The 17,295-nt window shown below is 59.6% G+C and overlaps 1 protein-coding gene across 2 annotated transcripts in view; it reads left to right on the top strand.

Annotated features, from left to right (window-relative positions):
* The window catches only part of LRRN2 (leucine rich repeat neuronal 2), a 61,343-nt gene extending 47,720 nt beyond the window's left edge, over window positions 1–13,623 (top strand). For both annotated transcript variants that reach the window (XM_060644229.3, XM_060644230.3), the window contains one exon: window positions 10,515–13,623. In XM_060644229.3, coding sequence (XP_060500212.2) covers window positions 10,749–12,890 — 2,142 coding nt within the window. In that variant the 5' untranslated portion in view covers window positions 10,515–10,748 and the 3' untranslated portion in view covers window positions 12,891–13,623. The remainder of the gene's footprint in view (window positions 1–10,514) is intronic.
* The last annotated feature ends 3,672 nt before the right edge of the window (window positions 13,624–17,295 follow it).

Here is a 17,295-nt window from a genome sequence, read left to right as displayed (position 1 = left end):
AGGACAGCTGCTCAGCATAGGCCAGGGGCCGGTTTCTTTCTGATAACGTTGGCTCAGGCCAGGGGAAGTTGAATGAGAAGTCACTGGAAATCCCATTCCATTCTGAGCCCTAGCTGAACTGGGCAGGGGCAGGTAGAGGAGGAGGAGGAGGAGGATGTGAGGTCGGGGTTCAGAGCACAGGTTTTAGAGAAGCGTTTAGGCTTTGGCACCAGCCGGAACCTCGTCTGAGTCCTGTCACCACCAGCTGGATGTTCTTGAGCGACGAACCTACCCTCTCACATCGGTGAAGGGACTCGTAACCCCTGTCATTTCAGTGCACACTCACATCAGGCCTCCGGCATGTTCTCTCCTGTAGGCTATGCCCCTGCTGCCCTCGGTATATACTTCCATGACCACTTTTGTCATGCTTTAGTAGATTGGGTGTTTTGTTGTTTTTTTTTAATCTGTGACCCTCAGCCTGCCCTTGCATCCTGAACCCTTCCCAGTGCCAACATACAGTTGGGGCTCTATTAATGCTCATTGGGTAAAGAGTTTCCCTGTGGCCAAGACAGAAGGGGTGAGGGGGTCTGGAATACCGCGGTCCTAACCATCAACAGAGTGATAAGCTCAGCATCGTCATGGCCGTAGCTGAGCGTTCCCAGCCCTATGTACGGAGTTCTGATCTCAGCTGGAGGGACCTTCGAGATGATCTCGCCCAGGGATTCTCCAACAAGAGCATCCATCAGAATCACCCAGCGGAGGGCTTGCTCATCGCTGGGTTACGAGGCCCCACTCCCTGAGCTCGTGACTCTGGAGGCATTCTCGGGGTGGGGTCACCTGCATCCCAAGTGATGCTGCCATGGCTGGTCCGGGGACCGCGGTTTTAGAGCCGCTGTTCCAGCCCAGCTGCCTCATTTCACGGGGAGGAGCCCGAGAAGTAAGAGGGAAGAGAGAAGGAAGGGGGCATAACCCCAGGTCTGTCCCCAGGCCGAGACCGGAACCCAGCCCTGTCCTGTCCTGCGTCGTCTACCACCGGCTCCCATGGCTGGCCTCCGCTTCCCCCGCTGGGCCTTCGAGAAGCTGGGTGAGGGGTGGGGAAGGTTGGACGGAGTTTCTGAGAAGTGCTCTTTGCAGGCCCACCGTGAGCTGCTGAGGGCCAGGCCGGTGGCACCGGGGAGGGGAACCCGGCGAAGGGATGGTCAGGGCAGGCCCGGAGGGGGTGGCAAGGACTGACAGGCCGTCCTCGCTGCAGTTCGGGGAGGAAACCACCTCCACCGGGGCCTCAGCTGCAGCCATATATCTCCCAGGCTGCCTGAGACAGCTGACAGAGGGAGAAGGCAGCGAGGCCCGCCGGGCACCGGGGCTCCTTCCGCCGCGTGATTTATCTCCGAGCTTCGTCTGGCAAACCTGCTGATGAAACGGGTCTCCTTTTCTCTCCGCCTCATCAATTTTCATTCTGATTTCATTTTCCTTTTCCGTTAGAAGGGGTTTGGCCTTTCTCCTCGTTTAACTGGTCTGCTCCCCATTCACTCTGCCTGCCTTTCTCCTCAGCCGCCCCGGGGCCCCAGGCCCTCTCCCGGCCAGGCATCTCCCCTGACCCCCCCCCCAGCGTGCCCTGGGGTTCCCTCCGTCCGCACCCCAACACTATGGAGAGAGAAACCTCCTCACCTAGCTCCCCATTCACGTCAGACGGCGCTGCTTCCCTCCGTTCCTTCCAGGGCCACAAAGCCACAGCGCCGTGCTGGGACAGCTCGCGATCCGAGGGAAGGGACGAACATCGAACATCGTATTGGGCGTGGGTTCTCAGAGGATGGTGGGGGGAGCGAGGGATGGATTAATTTGTAGGAGAGGCCGCTGTCAGGGAAGACCTTGGGGATGGGAAGGAAGGCCCAAGGTGCGCAAGTGACGAACGGGACTTCTGGGCAAAGACCCTGCACGTGCAAAGGCCCAGGGGCAGGAAAGAGCATTGCTTGCCTCTCTCTGAAATCTTCCCCCTCTTCACCCTGCCCTTGCGCCTGGCTCCCAGGGACCTACTGTGTTTGAAGAGACGTCCTGGGACACTGGCTGTGGGAGGGAGCCTTTCCAGAACTGTGCAGGGTCTGCCCACCATGCCCACTTGATCATAGGAGGGCCAAGGGGAGCTCCAGGGCAGGAGGCTGGAGAGGCTTGTGGGTCAGCAGCCAGGCTTGGCTGCCCCCACCCCCTGACTTGGGACTGTGGCCGGTGTGGAATGTTTCAGGCTGAAACATCTAAACTCTGCTGCAGGAGGGGCCCTCTCCTGCCTTCCAGGGAGCACCTGGGGGAAACAGAGGCACTGCTCACCTAAGCCAGGAGGAGCCACCTTGTTTCCTGAGTGCAAGTTGTGTCAGACATCAGTGACCTGTAAATGAGCTGAGTTCCGCAACTGTCCTGGAGACTAGAAACAGGACCACAGTTGGAGGGTAGCTGGCTGCATAAGGAGGGACCGGCAGCCCGCGGTGGTAGGGTCCCTAGGAGAAGGTGCCTGCCTTCAAGGCCACACGACCACTGACGGGGGCAGTCCAGTGCTGGCTTGGTGCAAAGGTGGCCTAGAAGCCAGGGACTGGGCCTCAAACAAACTAAAAAGGAAGGGGGCGCTACTCAACACCAGGTGCTTTACAGACATCATCTTTCTCAGGTTCCCCCATGAGCTAGGCTACCGCTCCATGTCCCGAGGGAGAACCCGAGTGACGACGCACGAGGTCACACAGCCAGCACCAGGACTCAGGCACAGAGCTGCCTCTAGCGCCTACCCCTGCACCTCTAGCCCGAGCTCTCACGGGATTTGATGGGGTCCGTGGGACTTCCCGAGGAGGGGCCTGGAGAGCTCTAGAAGGGTGAAGACCATCGTCGAATGGTCTTCAGGTCGAATCCAGAGGCAGAAGCCTGAGTCAGAGAGCAGTGCGTTCTTCCCCCCCCCCCACCCCGCCCCGAGGGAAGGCCCAAGCCAGGGGCAGGGGTGCAAACCTAAGGGAGACGGGCCCTGGGAGCGAGTGTGGTCTCCTTGCGGGTGGCAAGAAAGGAGGCAGAAGGGCCTGAGCCCAGACTCTGAGCTGCCTGGTCTCCGGGAGCTGGGAAGCAAGCTCTGCCCCACCTGCCCTTCCGCGCCTTCCTTTCCCTCCTGCCCTCCCGCTCGCTGTCCTTCCACAGATGTTTCCTGAGCTCCTACTGTGTGCCAGACCGTGGGAGGGACCGGCGACTCGAGCACAGTTCCTTCTCCTGAGGGGCTCACGGTCCTGGTGGGAGAGACAGGCCAACAACCAGCCGGCTCATGATGGAGGGAGGCTGGGGCACCGTGGGAGCCGGGACAGGGGGAGAGGGGTCCGGGCCGGCTACCTGCGGGTGGGCAGATGATCGGCAGGACCTGGCAGCCGGGCGGGGGCAGACTCGGCCGGCGCTGCCCCCCACCCACAGCCTCCTGCGTGCAGTGCCCCCAGACAGCGGTGGCTGTGCCCTACCTCCTGGCGCCCTCCCCTGCTAATTAAGAAGGAAGGAGGCAGGCTCCCTTCCGGACCCCAGAATTCTAGCACCCTCTGCCCAGGCCAGCCGGGACTTCTGCTTGGGACAAGGAAGGCCCTGTCCTCTGGGGCAAGGAGGGGATTTTACTGAACGCTGACTCCTCACATCACAGAGGCAGGTAGGGCAAGGATGGAGGAGGGAACCCTCATCCTTTCCCCAGGAGATACCTTACCGCTTCCCTCCCTGCTCCCCAGGCCCCCACCACCGGACTCTCAGATGTCGGCTTGTGGCACCAGAGCCGTGGAAACAGAAAGGGCTGGCGAATGACACCCTGGGTTCCAGGCCGGGCTTTCCGCACTCTAGCTGCGGACCCTTGGTCTGACCCCCTAGCTCCGAGCCGGAGCCTTCTGGTCTGTGAAGCAGCCACCTCTCAGGTCGTGGGGAGCAAATAGAAATCCTGGCACAGAGAAGGGGCTCGGGAATGTCCCGTCTATCTCCTGAGACTCTCCTTTATGTCACCGGTCCAGTGGCGTCAGAGCGGAGGGGACTCACCTTACCAAAGAGAGATGTTCAGTAGAATAATGGTTTTCAAGCTTTGATCACTGTGACCCAAGGGCAAAAACTGCATGGTTTTTGCCTCATGCTCTTGTCTGTACCCAAGTGTGAATGTGTGTGCATAAAACTTCTCAAAACGGTGCTGAGTCTGGCTACCGTCAATGCGCTCTGGCGTTTTCTGTTGTATTTCATTTTTTTGAAATGCAGATTGTGACCCACTTTAAGTTGTTTTTATGACCCACTGACGGGTTGCCATTCACCGTTCACGCAGCACACCTCCTGCCCCTACCGGGAAAGCGTGCGCTGTGCCACGCCCCAAGGACACGCAGATCAATAACAAAGCACCCTTTCCTCCAGCAGCTCACAGACGGACAGTAAGGAAGGTGCTGTCGGGGAGGAGGAGGTCTGTCCCAAGAGTCTCGGGGACTGCGAGGCGGTGGGAGAGCCCACCCTTCTTGGAGGGAATCGTGGACAGTATCACAGAGGAGGGAGCATTTGGGACGGGCCTCTGTGGCTGAGGTTGAAGCTGGAGGAGGGCTGTGCAGAGTGGAGGGGTCCGAGGCGTGGCAGGAACTAGCAAGTCCTGTTTGGTGGGAGCATGGGGTGGCCGGGAAGGAGAAGGCTGCTGGGAGGGAGGTGAGGAGGCGGCCCCAGGAGAGGCTATCCTAAGGGCCAAGATAAGAAACGAAAGGGGGAGGTAAGTGCAGGCACCGTGGCGGGCGTGGGAGGTGGGAGAGGGACAGGTCAAGGTGGCAGAGATGTCCAGCCTCGGAGACTGCTGGGCGGCGGTGCCGGAGGACAGAGATGGGGCGGCCGGAGCGAAAGCAGGCTTGGTGGGAGACATGGGGTGTGGGACAAGTCGAGGCGAAGAGGCTCTGAGGCAGCCAGGTGGAGGGGTCCGGGGGCAGCTAGCCGCAGGTCTGGGCCTCTCCTTCCTGGCCACGCCCACGTTTGTCCTCTTGCCTGGTGCCCCACACTCCGAAGAGAAGACCCAGGAGTCTGGGGGTGGAAAGGAGGCAATAGCGCCACCCCGGGGGGTGGCCAAAACCCAGCAGGGCTTTGGGTGAAGGAGGTCCGGTGAGAGGCACAGGGCTGTGTGGGGCCAGGAGGTCATTCCCGCCCTCTTTCCGCCTTCAGCACATGGCACTCACAGACCCAGCCCCAAGGAGCCCCCCCGGAGAGGGGGACCCGAGGTGTAGAGCGATTTCCAGATATGGGAATTGTGAAAGAACAAAGGGGGATTAAGAGGAACCAGCCTTCCCGCCTTCCTGGAGATGGCCGGTCCCGCGAGACACCCCGAGAAGTGTCGCCCACTTTGAGGCAGGAAGATGAAGTGAGGGAATTTCAAGCGTCAAGCTCTGGGGGTCCCTAAAGCCAGAGTCAACTGTTTCCAGAGTCCCCGGTCCCGAGTTGTGATGGAGAAGGAAGAGGAATTCTGGGTTTAAAAGATGAAACTGATTGATGGTGACGGAAGTCAGGACAATGGTTAAGTCCAGGTGGGGGCTGGATATTGACTGACCGGGAGGGCCACACGGGAACCTTCTGGAGGGCTGGAAACATTTACGTCTTGTCCCGGGTGGTGGCCTTCTGGGTACCTACTCACGGAGAAACTCATCGAGCCGTGCGCTTGGGACGAGGGCCATGTAGTCACTCTCCTGTACATTTGTCACACTTCAGAATATTTTTCTTTATCACAAGAGGTGAGAGATGAGAAGTAGGTGGTAAGATGGAAGGAGAGGCAGGGGTGAGGGGGGGCGAATGAAGGGAACGCAGCGCTTCCTGCACCGGGACTCCCGCACTCCTCCCCGCGGCCCTGCGAGGAGGCTGTTACCCCCACTCCCCAGCTCAGGCACTGGCTCCCAAGGCTGCCTGCCTGGCCCAAGGTCACACGGCAGAGCCAGGCTCCAACTCTGATGGCAGAGCCCGGGCCTCCCGCTCCACCGCTCCTCCTTTGCATAAGTTATTTATGGAATTCAGACTCTGCAAGACTAGATAAACGCGGAGGTCTCCTCCGGCTCTGAGGTCCTGCTTGTCTGCGATTAAATGAGAGGTGGGAGTGAGGGGCAGGGCTCCCCTCCCAGGAGGAGCAGGAGGCCAGGTGCGCAGATGGAGGGCTGGCCTCCCTCCCTCTGCACCCCTCCCACCCCGCGCTTATCTGCCGGTGAGGAGGCCGGAGTTTATCAACGCTACACTCAATTACGCTGCCCATCTGTCTCCGCAGCTCAGGGGGACCTGACTCTGAAGCAGCGAAGGCCAGGCCATCGATCACCACCGCCGCTGCTCCTTCCGGACCCTTGGCTCCAGCTCCGGAGGCTGGGTGGAGGCAGCCCCGGAGGGAAAGGGAGAGAGGGGAGGGCAGGGCGAGAGTCCACATCCACCGACCTCCTGGGGGAGCCCCCTGTAGGAGCAGCCAGACGACAGAGAAGGAGGGAAGGAGCAGCCGCAGACACAGCTTCTCCCAAAGTCTTCATTAGGAGCTCTGCCAAGGGCCCGAGTTTAACAGGAAATGTAAGGGACCAGCGCCACCCTGGAGTGGATGGCCCTGCTTCCCTGACTGTGGCCCCAGGGCTTTCAGTCTCCTGTCACTGCAGGCCAAGGCTGACAGACAGCCCCCAGCCCCCAATCAGAGGGCAGGCCGAGGTCCACGTGCAGCCCGCTGGCTCCGTTTGTCCGTTTGCGGTGCCGGCCCAGCCACACTCACACAGGAGCAATGTCTTCCCTCTGCTGTCCCCCAAGTCGGGGGCGGGGGTCGCTGTAGCCCCAAATCAAGGAATGGTGTGTGCGAGGGGGGCCCATCAGGTGGCTGTAGGGGCGGAGGAGCTGAGGACCCAGGTCATCTCTGAAGGCACACGGGGCCAGCCCCGTGCTCTGCTCCCGTAAGGCCGGCCTGGATCCGCCAGGCGACAAGCCTTGGCTGGGCTGGTGGCCCAGGTTGTGGAGTCCGAGGCCTAGGTTTGAATCCCAACCCCGCCACGTGGACGTTTGCGCAACCTCTGACGAGTCATGTGACCCGTCGGAGCCTCAGTTGCTTCCCTTGCAGGATGAGACTACAAAATCCCTCCTCTGCCCACGCGCGGGCTTGATGGGGGGGGGGGGGCTCCCCACTGGCGTCCATCTACAAGGCCCCTCCGCGTGCTCGGCCCTGTGCCTGGTGCCGTGGGGGCACAGAAAGCGTGTGCGGCATGGCCCCCGCCACGAGGAGCTTGAAATCCAGGTGGGGAAAATGTCCACGCAGTTGTGTGAACTCCTGCTCACCCCGGAGATCACAGATAGAAGACAATTAGCTTTCTCCGCAGCTCCCGGCAGAAACTGCTAATCAGCCTGCACGGGTGGGCAGGTGCAAGACAGCCTGAGACGGCGATGGCAGGTGAGTGGGCAGCTCTGCCTTCCTCCCTGGAAGGGGCTGTGCGCTCAGCCGCGAGGGGGAGGACTCGTCTGGGCCTTTGCCAAGCCTTGGGATCAGAGGTGCGGCCGAACGTGAGTCATTGAGCCACCGCCTCCCTCTGGGCGCCGAACGCCCGCCCTGGGCTCCTGGCGGGGGAGCAGGTGCACTGCCTCACCCACCCAGCCAGAGGGGCTGCTGCGTGGGGTGGAGGAAAAGGTTTTGAATTCAGTCTTAAGTGGTTCCTTCATCCCCGCCATGCAGCTGAGCCTCCGCAGAACGGAGGTGTTAGAGCCAAGGTGGTGGAGGAGAGACCCCTGCGGCTCAGATCGCGTCTGAAGGCCAAGGGGGAGGCCCGGCCCGGCCCGGCCTGGCGGGAGACCCCTCTCCACTCACTGCAGGCTTCTCTGCCCTTCGGGACTGTCCTGCGCTCTTCTAATCGTTTTGCGGTTTTCAGCCCTGCCGGAGTGGAGGAGGTTAATGTCGTGACGTGTTATCTATTTCTGTTCCTCGCTCCCCCATGCCACCCGGAGGCAACGGTGGGCCACGGTGGGCAAGCCCAGTAGGGGCTCGTGGAGGACCTGGACGCACTTTCTGTTCCCCCTGAGAAGTCCTACCGCTGGAGAGCCTCCCAGCCCTGGGGGAGGACCGGAGCCGAGAGGCAACTGACATTTATTGAGCTCTTTCTGGGTGCGCCCCACTTGGCTCCCTTAATCCTAATGGCAACCTCATGTTAGACGGAAGGAACAGAGGCTCTGAGAAGCCGATCCGTTTTCCCAGCGTGCTCTGGCAGGAGGTGGGAAGTCAGAGTAGGATCTCTTCGCCTGTGGGCTCTGCTCTCTCTCGTGCCGGGTCGAGGCAGGAGGCAAGGGCCTCTGGGATGTATACGTGTGACAGGACCACGGGCCTAGGTCCCGTTCGGTGACAGGGCCGTCCCGGGACTCAGCTCGTTCCTGCCTCCTCTCCACCCACACAGTACACCGCAGAGTCCCCTGCCCTCTTCCTGCCCCCCAGTCACTAGCTTGGGCGGCCAGGTTCCCTGGGCTCCCGCTGCACGTGTATGCGGGCGTGCGTGCGTGTGCGCACGTGTGTTTGTTTGCTCTGAGTTTTACGTGTCAGTGCACACACACCCCCACGCAAAACCTCTGTGCATTTTAAGTCATGGTTGTTTTCCCACCTTCAGAAATAGCTGCAGAGGAAGGTGGGAGGTAGTCAAATGTAAACAGGCATACCACTCTCCTGCTCAGGGGAGGGACGGTGCCTCCAGCCGCTCCCCTCCCCAGCATCCTGGAAGCAGGGGGAGGTGGGCGAAGAGCCCCTCTGGCCAGGTGAGCGGCACCTGCCTGGAAGGTGGTAGAACACATCGTCCCGGGACACGAGAAGGGGCACCCGGCCCGCGGCCGGACCTGAGGACAAAGAAACGGGGTGTAAATGGCACAACCCCAGAACTTGGGTGGATTCCCGTCTCCTGCCGCCTACCAGCTACGTGTCTTCAGCGAAGTTCTTTAACCTCGAAGAACCTCAATTTTTTCACGCGCAAACTAGGGGTATTATATTAATGCTTGTCGGCTCGTTTTGACGGTTAAATGAAATAAGATATTCAGAGTCTGTGGAGTCCTGGCAAATCTCAGGTGACGAGTAAGTGTTGGTGTGCTTCCCTCATAACCCGCGGTTGGAAAACTACCCAGATTGGACTTCTAGTCGTGAGGGGACCGGGCCCAGGAAGGCCCCCTGGTTTTTCCCCCATGTTCGTTGTAAACCAAGGCTGGATTTGCCTCCAGGGTGATTCAGCCTGGCCTTGGGGTCTGTGGGAGCCTGGATTGCCCATACCTAGGAGGTGGGAAACAGTGGCTTAGATTCTACGCCGTGGGGTCGGGGGCGGGGTGAGCGACCTCCTGGGGGAAGGGGCTCTGGGGCCACAGAGATTGATTCGTAGAGTACACATTCACTGAGCACCTGCTGTGTGCTCTAAGCCCAATGATGACCAAGACAGGTCCCCAGCTGGGGAGACATTTCCATGTGGTGTGGTCCAGGCTATGACAGAAGGGAGCATGGGGCACTGTAAGAGCGTAAGGTGGGCCCCTTAGCCAGCCGGGAGTTGGGGAGGGGGATGGGAGAAGCTTCTGTAGGAGGTGACTGACCTTAAGTAGAGGCTTGGAGAACCACTAGGACTTGTCTAGGAGGCCATGAGGAGACACGAGAAGGGGGGCACGTCAGGGTAACTTCAACTCAAAAGTGTTGCTGTGCATAGTTGGTAAGTGGGAGGCAGGAGGCAAGGGCCTCTGGGATGTATACGTGTGACAGGACGTCATAGAAGGAGAGGCGAACAGCAAGAGAACAGCAAGAGAAGCCAGGAGATCGGCCAGGGACAGGTCCTGTAAGGTCTTACCTGCAGGGCTGAGGAGCTCAGACCCAGGCTTCCTAACCCCACCACCTTCCTCCAGGGAGCTCAGTCAGGCTGTCGGCAGGTCCTGCCTCCGGGAGGGAAAGTTGGCAAAAACCAAAGGCATACACTAGGAGAGCCTATGCAGACCCCAGGCTGGAGCACCAACTTCCCCAGCCTGTCTGGGTATAGGGTCAGGGACCATTGCCTTTCTACTTCCAGAGTCCTGAGAGCCCACGCTGGAATTTCGAATCTGTACTATTTCCACAACCACCGCCGTCCCCTCCACACACACACACACACACACACACACACACACACACACTGCTCAGAGGGATGCCTGGAAACTTTACCCAGTGAGCCAAAGAGGGCAAGGGAGATGTGAGAAGGTAAGAGAATCTACTCCACATCTCTCGGCTCAGAAGGACTGTGGAGATGACGGTCGTTCTAGCATCTCCTCTCCTCCACACACGTGCACGTACACCCCTTCCCAAGTTCTCCCGGAAGCTTCCCAGTTCAATCTCTCCCCCCTTCCCTGAAGACTCACAGTTGCTCCCTCCCCCAGCGGATGGTAGAAAAGGACACCCAAGCCTCAGGGCTGTAGGACGGAACCCAGGAGCCCTGGCTGTCCCCGTCTCTCCGTTCCTTTGCCCTCTGGAGTCAAGCAGGGGTGACACGGGAGGAGGGAGTAGATTCTGCTTCTCTGCCACCTCCTGACTATGCATCCTTTTCTTCCAGGGCTGCCCCGATGGGGCGTGGCAAGGAATGAGCAGGCCCCGCCCCAGCGGACAAGGATGGAGAGCCGTACCCAGGAGGGCAAGAAGCGATGCCCACCCATCCCCACGTAGAATGACCGTCCCGGGAGGGCGGTTCCCCAGGCCCTGGCAAGGCTGCTGACCCTCGGCCGGCGAACCGCTAAGAGTAGGACTCCAGACTCTCCTTGCGGATGGTTCCCTACCCTGCGGCTCCATCATGAGGCTCCTCGTGGCGCCCCTTTTGCTGGCGTGGGTGGCCGGTGCCGCCGCCGCCGTGCCCGTGGTACCCTGGCGTGTGCCCTGCCCCCCTCAGTGCGCCTGCCAGATCCGGCCCTGGTATACGCCCCGGTCATCCTACCGTGAGGCCACCACCGTGGACTGCAATGACCTGTTCCTGACGGCGGTGCCCCCCGGGCTGCCCGCGGGCACGCAGACCTTATTGCTGCAGAGCAACAGCATCGTCCGCGTGGACCAGAGTGAGCTCAACTACCTGGCCAACCTCACAGAGCTGGACCTGTCCCAGAACAGCTTTTCGGACGCTCGGGACTGTGATTTGCGCGCCCTGCCCCAGCTGCTGAGCCTGCACCTGGAGGAGAACCAGCTGAGCCGGCTGGAGGACCACAGCTTTGCGGGGCTCGCCAGCCTGCAGGAGCTCTATCTCAACCACAACCAGCTCTACCGCATCGCCCCCAGGGCCTTTGCCGGCCTCGGCAACCTGCTGAGGCTGCACCTCAACTCCAACCTGCTGAGGGCCGTTGACGGCCGCTGGTTTGAGATGCTGCCCAACCTGGAGATCCTCATGATCGGCGGCAACAAGGTAGACGCCATCCTGGACATGAACTTCCGGCCCCTGGCCAACCTGCGCAGCCTGGTGCTGGCAGGCATGAACCTTCGGGAGATCTCCGACTACGCCCTGGAGGGGCTGCAAAGCCTGGAGAGCCTCTCCTTCTATGACAACCAGCTGGCCCAGGTGCCCAGGCGGGCCTTGGAGCAGGTGCCCGGGCTCAAGTTCTTAGACCTGAACAAGAACCCGCTCCAGCGGGTGGGGCCTGGGGACTTTGCCAACATGCTGCACCTCAAGGAGCTGGGTCTCAACAACATGGAGGAGCTGGTTTCCATCGACAAGTTCGCCCTGGTCAACCTCCCCGAGCTGACCAAGCTGGACATCACCAACAACCCCCGGCTGTCCTTCATCCACCCCCGCGCCTTCCACCACCTGCCCCAGATGGAGACCCTCATGCTCAACAACAACGCTCTCAGTGCCTTGCACCAGCAGACGGTGGAGTCCCTGCCCAACCTGCAGGAGGTGGGTCTCCATGGCAACCCCATCCGCTGTGATTGCGTCATCCGCTGGGCCAATGCCACGGGCACCCGCGTCCGCTTCATCGAGCCGCAGTCCACCCTGTGCGCCGAGCCGCCCGACCTCCAGCGCCGCCCAGTCCGTGAGGTGCCCTTCCGGGAGATGACGGACCACTGCCTGCCCCTCATCTCCCCCCGCAGCTTCCCCCCCAGCCTCCAGGTGGCCAGCGGAGAGAGCCTGGTGCTACACTGCCGGGCACTGGCTGAACCGGAACCCGAGATCTACTGGGTCACGCCAGCCGGGGTTCGACTGACGCCTGCCCGTGCTGGCAGGAAGTACCGGGTGTACCCCGAGGGGACCCTGGAGCTGCGGAGGGTGACGGCAGAAGAGACAGGGCTGTATACCTGTGTGGCCCAGAACCTGGTGGGGGCTGACAGTAAGACGGTTAACGTGGTCGTCGGCCGGGCTCCCCCGCAGCCGGGCCGGGACAAGGGATGGGGGCTGGAGCTCCGGGTGCAGGAGACCCACCCTTACCATATCCTGCTGTCTTGGGTCCCCCCACCCAACACAGTCTCTACCAACCTCACCTGGTCCAGCGCCTCCTCCCCCAGGGGCCAGGGGGCCCCTGCTCTGGCCCGCCTGCCGAGGGGAACCCACAGCTACAACATCACCCGCCTCCTTCAGGCCACGGAGTACTGGGCCTGCCTGCAAGTGGCCTTTGCCGATGCCCACACCCAGCTGGCATGTGTATGGACCAGGACTAAAGAGGCCGCTCCTTGCCGCAGAGCCTTAGGGGACCGACCAGGGCTCATAGCCATCCTGGCTCTGGCTGTCCTCCTGCTGGCAGCCGGGCTAGCCGCCCACCTTGGCGGTGGCCAGCCCAGGCAGGGGGCGGGTGGGCGGCCTCTCCTTCCAGCCTGGGCTTTCTGGGGCTGGGGGAGTGCCCCCTCCATTCGAGTGGTATCCGTGCCCCTTGTCTTGCCCTGGAACCCTGGAAGGAAGCTGTCCCGGTCTTCGGAAGGGGAAACACCATCACCACTATTGCTACAAAATTCCTGAAGCTCGGCCCGCTCTCAGCAGTAGACAAATAACGAGGACTACTTTTTACCAAAAGGGAAGCGATCTGGGTCAGATGCCCTGCCAGGAAAGTGACATGGACCCACGTGCTTGAGGCCTGGCAGCTGGACCAAGACAGACGGGCTTTGTAGCCTCAGGGGGGCACTCCCACCGCCTCCAAAAAGTTGCCCTTACCTTCCGGGAGCCTGTCCGCTGACATTCTGACGAGCATCTCCAAGGGACAGGAGGGACTCTGGCGAGAGCCTCCTCCCACCCCCCCCTAGTTGTCTGTGTGCCCAGAGGCTCCTGGGCTTCTGCTTGGATGTCCCCTGCCTGTGTCCCCAGGCCCTTGGCCCACAGGATGCGCCCCCTCCTCTTCTCTTTCTTTGCACAGTCTCAGTTGCTTGCTCTTTCCCCTCCTGGGCAAGGGCTGAGGGAGGCCTCTCCTCCCCACCATGGGGTGACCGCTCCCAAAGTGGGTCCCTGGTCGGATCTGAAGGACATCTGGGGAGAGGGATGCCCAGGAACGCCTGATCTTGGCAGCCGGTTTGGCACTCTGAGGTTGACTTTCTATAGGCAATTTTGTACCTTTGTGGAGAAACGTGTCACCTCCCCACAACCCAGTTCACTCTTTTCTCCTGTTTTGTAAAAAATAAAAATAAACAAGAATAACGATAGTAAGGGGGGAAAGGAAACCAAGGGAGGATAATCTTTGAATACTAAGTGTAACTGAAAAGCTCTGTGCTCTGGAATCTCTTCACACCCAGGGGGTGGTTGGAGGGAGGGGCTGGGAAGGGACTGGAGGGGAGAGGGAGATGGTGACAGAGGGCACAGGTGTTCCCTGTAGGTCTGAATTCGGGCCTGCTGGGGGGGGGGGGCGGTTGGGGGAGGCTGACAGGAGAAGGAGGAACCACAGGAGGCAAGGAGAGGGTGGGAGAGAAAAATGGAGGAAAGCACAGAGAGAGAGAGAGAGGGGGGGGGAGAGAGTGGAAATTTCCATCACCAAACATTGTCACCCCTTCTCCTTCCCTGATAAGCAATTAACATGCCAGTGCATAGGAAGCACTTGCCGGCCTATTTCTAATTAAACAAACCCAAGAGGCAGAGACATGCAGAGAATTGCAAATCATCAAGACAGCAAGAACTTTGGCTCACTGGGGCAGAAGGGGGAGTGAGGTGATAGAGGATTTGGGGAGGGGAAGGCTGTGGGAGAAAGAAATTGCTGCATGGATCTTTCCGGTCCATTTCGGTATCATTTGCCATGAGCCTGGTTTGGTTTGCGGTATTTTTTGGTGTTTTTTTTTTTGTTTTTTGGTTTTTTTTTGCTTTTTTGTTTTTTAAGACAGATTGACTTGTTAGGACCAAATGCGAAGAGGGGTCTCTGTCGGAAAGGCAATAGAGCCCAGGGGAGGGGGCTGCCGTGCCCGGTCAAGGGGGCCGCTCCAGAGCAGAGGCCACTGGCCACAGCTTTGGTTTTGGAAACGGGCAGAGACGGCCCTGGGTTTCCTGAGACTGAAGAAGCAGCATGGGAACCTGAATCCCCCTGTGCTACAGACCCAGAGGGCAGACTCATCGCGGGTTGGCTCCAAGCCGCCATGGGGATTGCAAACGTATACGCAGGTGGAAGCCGGGCCAGGAGACGGAGCATCGGGCCCCACAGAACCTAGAAGGAGGACACTCACCCCAAGCCAGAAGGCAGCGCTCCTCTCTGAGTCTCGGGACCACACTTGGAGAACCACGGAGTCCGGCCTGCGGGGGCTAGAAGGTTTCTCTCCCTCCGCTGCCAGCCCCAGTGTGTTTATGGGTAGCGGTAAAGGTTCTGGTCCCAGGAGAGTCAGAAAAGAGGCAGGAGGATGGTGCCTCTGGCCCCCTCCCCTCCACTGGTGGACTGCTCAGCCCCCATCACGAAATGACCACCCTCTGCCCTGATTCGTGCATGTTTTTTCCCATGGGCCAGTTATGTGCTATTTAGGGGAGGGGGCTGGGAAAGCAGAGATCTGACACACTGGCTCCCCCTCCCCTTTGGGCACCCATGGCCGACATTGCCAACGCCTCACAGTGTCCCTACGTGAGGAGCTCTGGGGTCACCTCAGCTACTCCGGGCAGCCCTACCCACTGGCTGGAAATGGCCTGTGGGATCTAGCTGGTTTTCTCCATCGGTGAGGGTTGTTCCAGAGCTCTGTGGGGAAGACGTGGGGCAGGGCCAGTGCTGAGCATGGAAAACGGGAGTTGGAAATCATCACCTGTCCTTTCCTCTAGGACAGCAGGCGCTCACTGCCTTCCTTGACAGGCCCACGTGGCAAGGAGAGTCAAGGTGCTATTCCCTTGAATAAGGCCCCAGAGCCCTGTGAGGCCTGGGGAGCCCTGCAGCCCCGTCCCATTGCTACCTCCGCTGCCACCCCTAGAACATTCCTGTGAGCCCTGGGCCTGGTCATAGCAACTCAAAGAGTGGACATCCGCACAGCTGGGGGCCCAGGGCCTTGGGGGGGGTTGGGGCTTGGAGGTGGAAGAACCCGCTTTGCTTTCGCATGGACTCCGCAGTTACAGACAGGAACCCTGTGGGAATCATACAAGCCGTGGGTCCCCAGGAAAGGGGATGAGAGTCAGGATCCTGGCCTCAGGCATCCAGGCTCTCGAGGCAAAGCCGCCTCCCCGTTGCCACGGGGCTTATACCCTTGACAATGAATCCCTCCTTCTTGGGGGGAGAAACAGTCACAGGGGTTTAACCTGTCTCTCCTCTGAATCCCAGTCCTAAACGTGGTGGCCATCCTGGAGAAATTAGGCGAGGTGGAAGAGGATGGAGCGAGTGACCTCCTTTCTGTCACAGAGATGCCACTAGAGGGACATCCGTAGCCAGTTGGGGACAGGGAGGAAGAGGCACCTTGCGGGTTGCTGTGTCCTAGAAGAGCTAGAAACCGAGCAAATGAGAGTGAGCAGCCTCTCCCCTGGCACAGAGAGCCAGGTGCATGGCTCGGGTGTGTTTTGCCTGGCGGGGGGGACAGCGCGACCGTGCCCTGGAGGTCTATTTAGACAGCCTAACTGGCCGTCCCAGCTTCTACACTAGACCGAGCCTGTGGGCAACTGAACATGCTGGGTCTAAAACCAACAAAACAGCTATTAAACCTGGTCTCTCCTATACATTTAAGATTGCCCTTTTTTTTTTAACCCTAAATAGAAAGCAATATTTATTTCCCCTTAAATTTTAAGGTGTTACGTAGGGCCTATCATCATTTCCATCTATTGAGACGATTTCAAAACCCAGCCCAATTGTTGAGCGTAGTAGCTCTCCCTCCCTAGGGCATGCCACTGAGAGGTCCCCTTGCCTTCCACGTGCTCGTCCACGGAGCCAGGACACGGTTCTGTGGCTCACCGTGGCAGCCTTCCCATCTCCTTGACAGGCTCTATCAGTCAATACGTCTGGGATGGCCACTCGGCCAACTGCAGACAGCTTAAGCATGCTATCTTGCAGCCCACATTTCTGCATTCTCCCCCAGATGCACTTTGTGGGAGGCTGTGTGAAATGCAGAGATAGCGAGCTGGAGGCATTCCTCAGAGCTCTCGGTCCGGTCCCGGCATCAGAGAAGTAAACGCGGTTGGCTGAGCTAGGGTAGGTGACCAAGTAGAATTTCATTGGTCTCAGCATTGAAAGTCCTTTGTTTCAGGAACTCTCCCAGTCCTGGACAAACTGGGATGGTTGGTCACCCTAGTTGAGCAGCCTCTTTCTAATGGTGCCCTCTTCCTTCCTTCCCTCCCCACCCTCCCTCCCAATCAACAAATAGTTAATGAACGTAATGGTCTGCGCGGCTGTAGGAAATGGGGACGTAGATACAGACCTCTGAGCCCGTGGACCTGGCTTTTCTAGTGAGAAGGGAGAGTTGATGAGCAGGACACATAAGTAAGAATATGTAGTCTTGTAGAATGGTAACGAGTACTATGGAGAAAAAATAAGTCAGGGAAGAGGAGGAGTGGATATGTAGAGCCTTACACGGGGTGTTCAGGGAAGGCCTCACTGAGAAGTTGACATCTGAGCAAAGCCTTGGGGGGAGCGAACCAGGCAGTTATCTGGGGGAAGAGAGATTCAGACAGAGAGAATAACAAAGGTGCAGGCCAAGAGCAAGGAGGTCAGTGTGGCCACAGCAAGAGAGGAAAGGGAAGGGCAACCGTGACGGGGGTTTGTGTCGGGCCTTGTCAGCCACTGGAAGGACTTGGGCTTTTCCTCCAGTTAGAGGGGGAGCCACAGCAGGGTCCTGGGAAGACGTGGCATGGTTGAACTTGAGGGGATGCCTCCTGGTTGAGAACAGCATGGGGGCAGGGCTGGCAGAAGGCAGAAGCAGAGAGGCCAGGTGGGCGTCTGCAATAATCACCTCCGGGTACTCATCACTTCTAGAACATTGCCAGGGATGGGCAC

Source organism: Panthera onca, chromosome F1 (genome assembly GCF_046562875.1).
Source record: "Panthera onca isolate mPanOnc1 chromosome F1, mPanOnc1 haplotype 2, whole genome shotgun sequence".
Taxonomy (NCBI): Eukaryota; Metazoa; Chordata; class Mammalia; order Carnivora; family Felidae; genus Panthera; species Panthera onca.
Note: the sequence above shows the minus strand (reverse complement) of the source record. Positions and strands in the feature narration are given on the sequence as shown.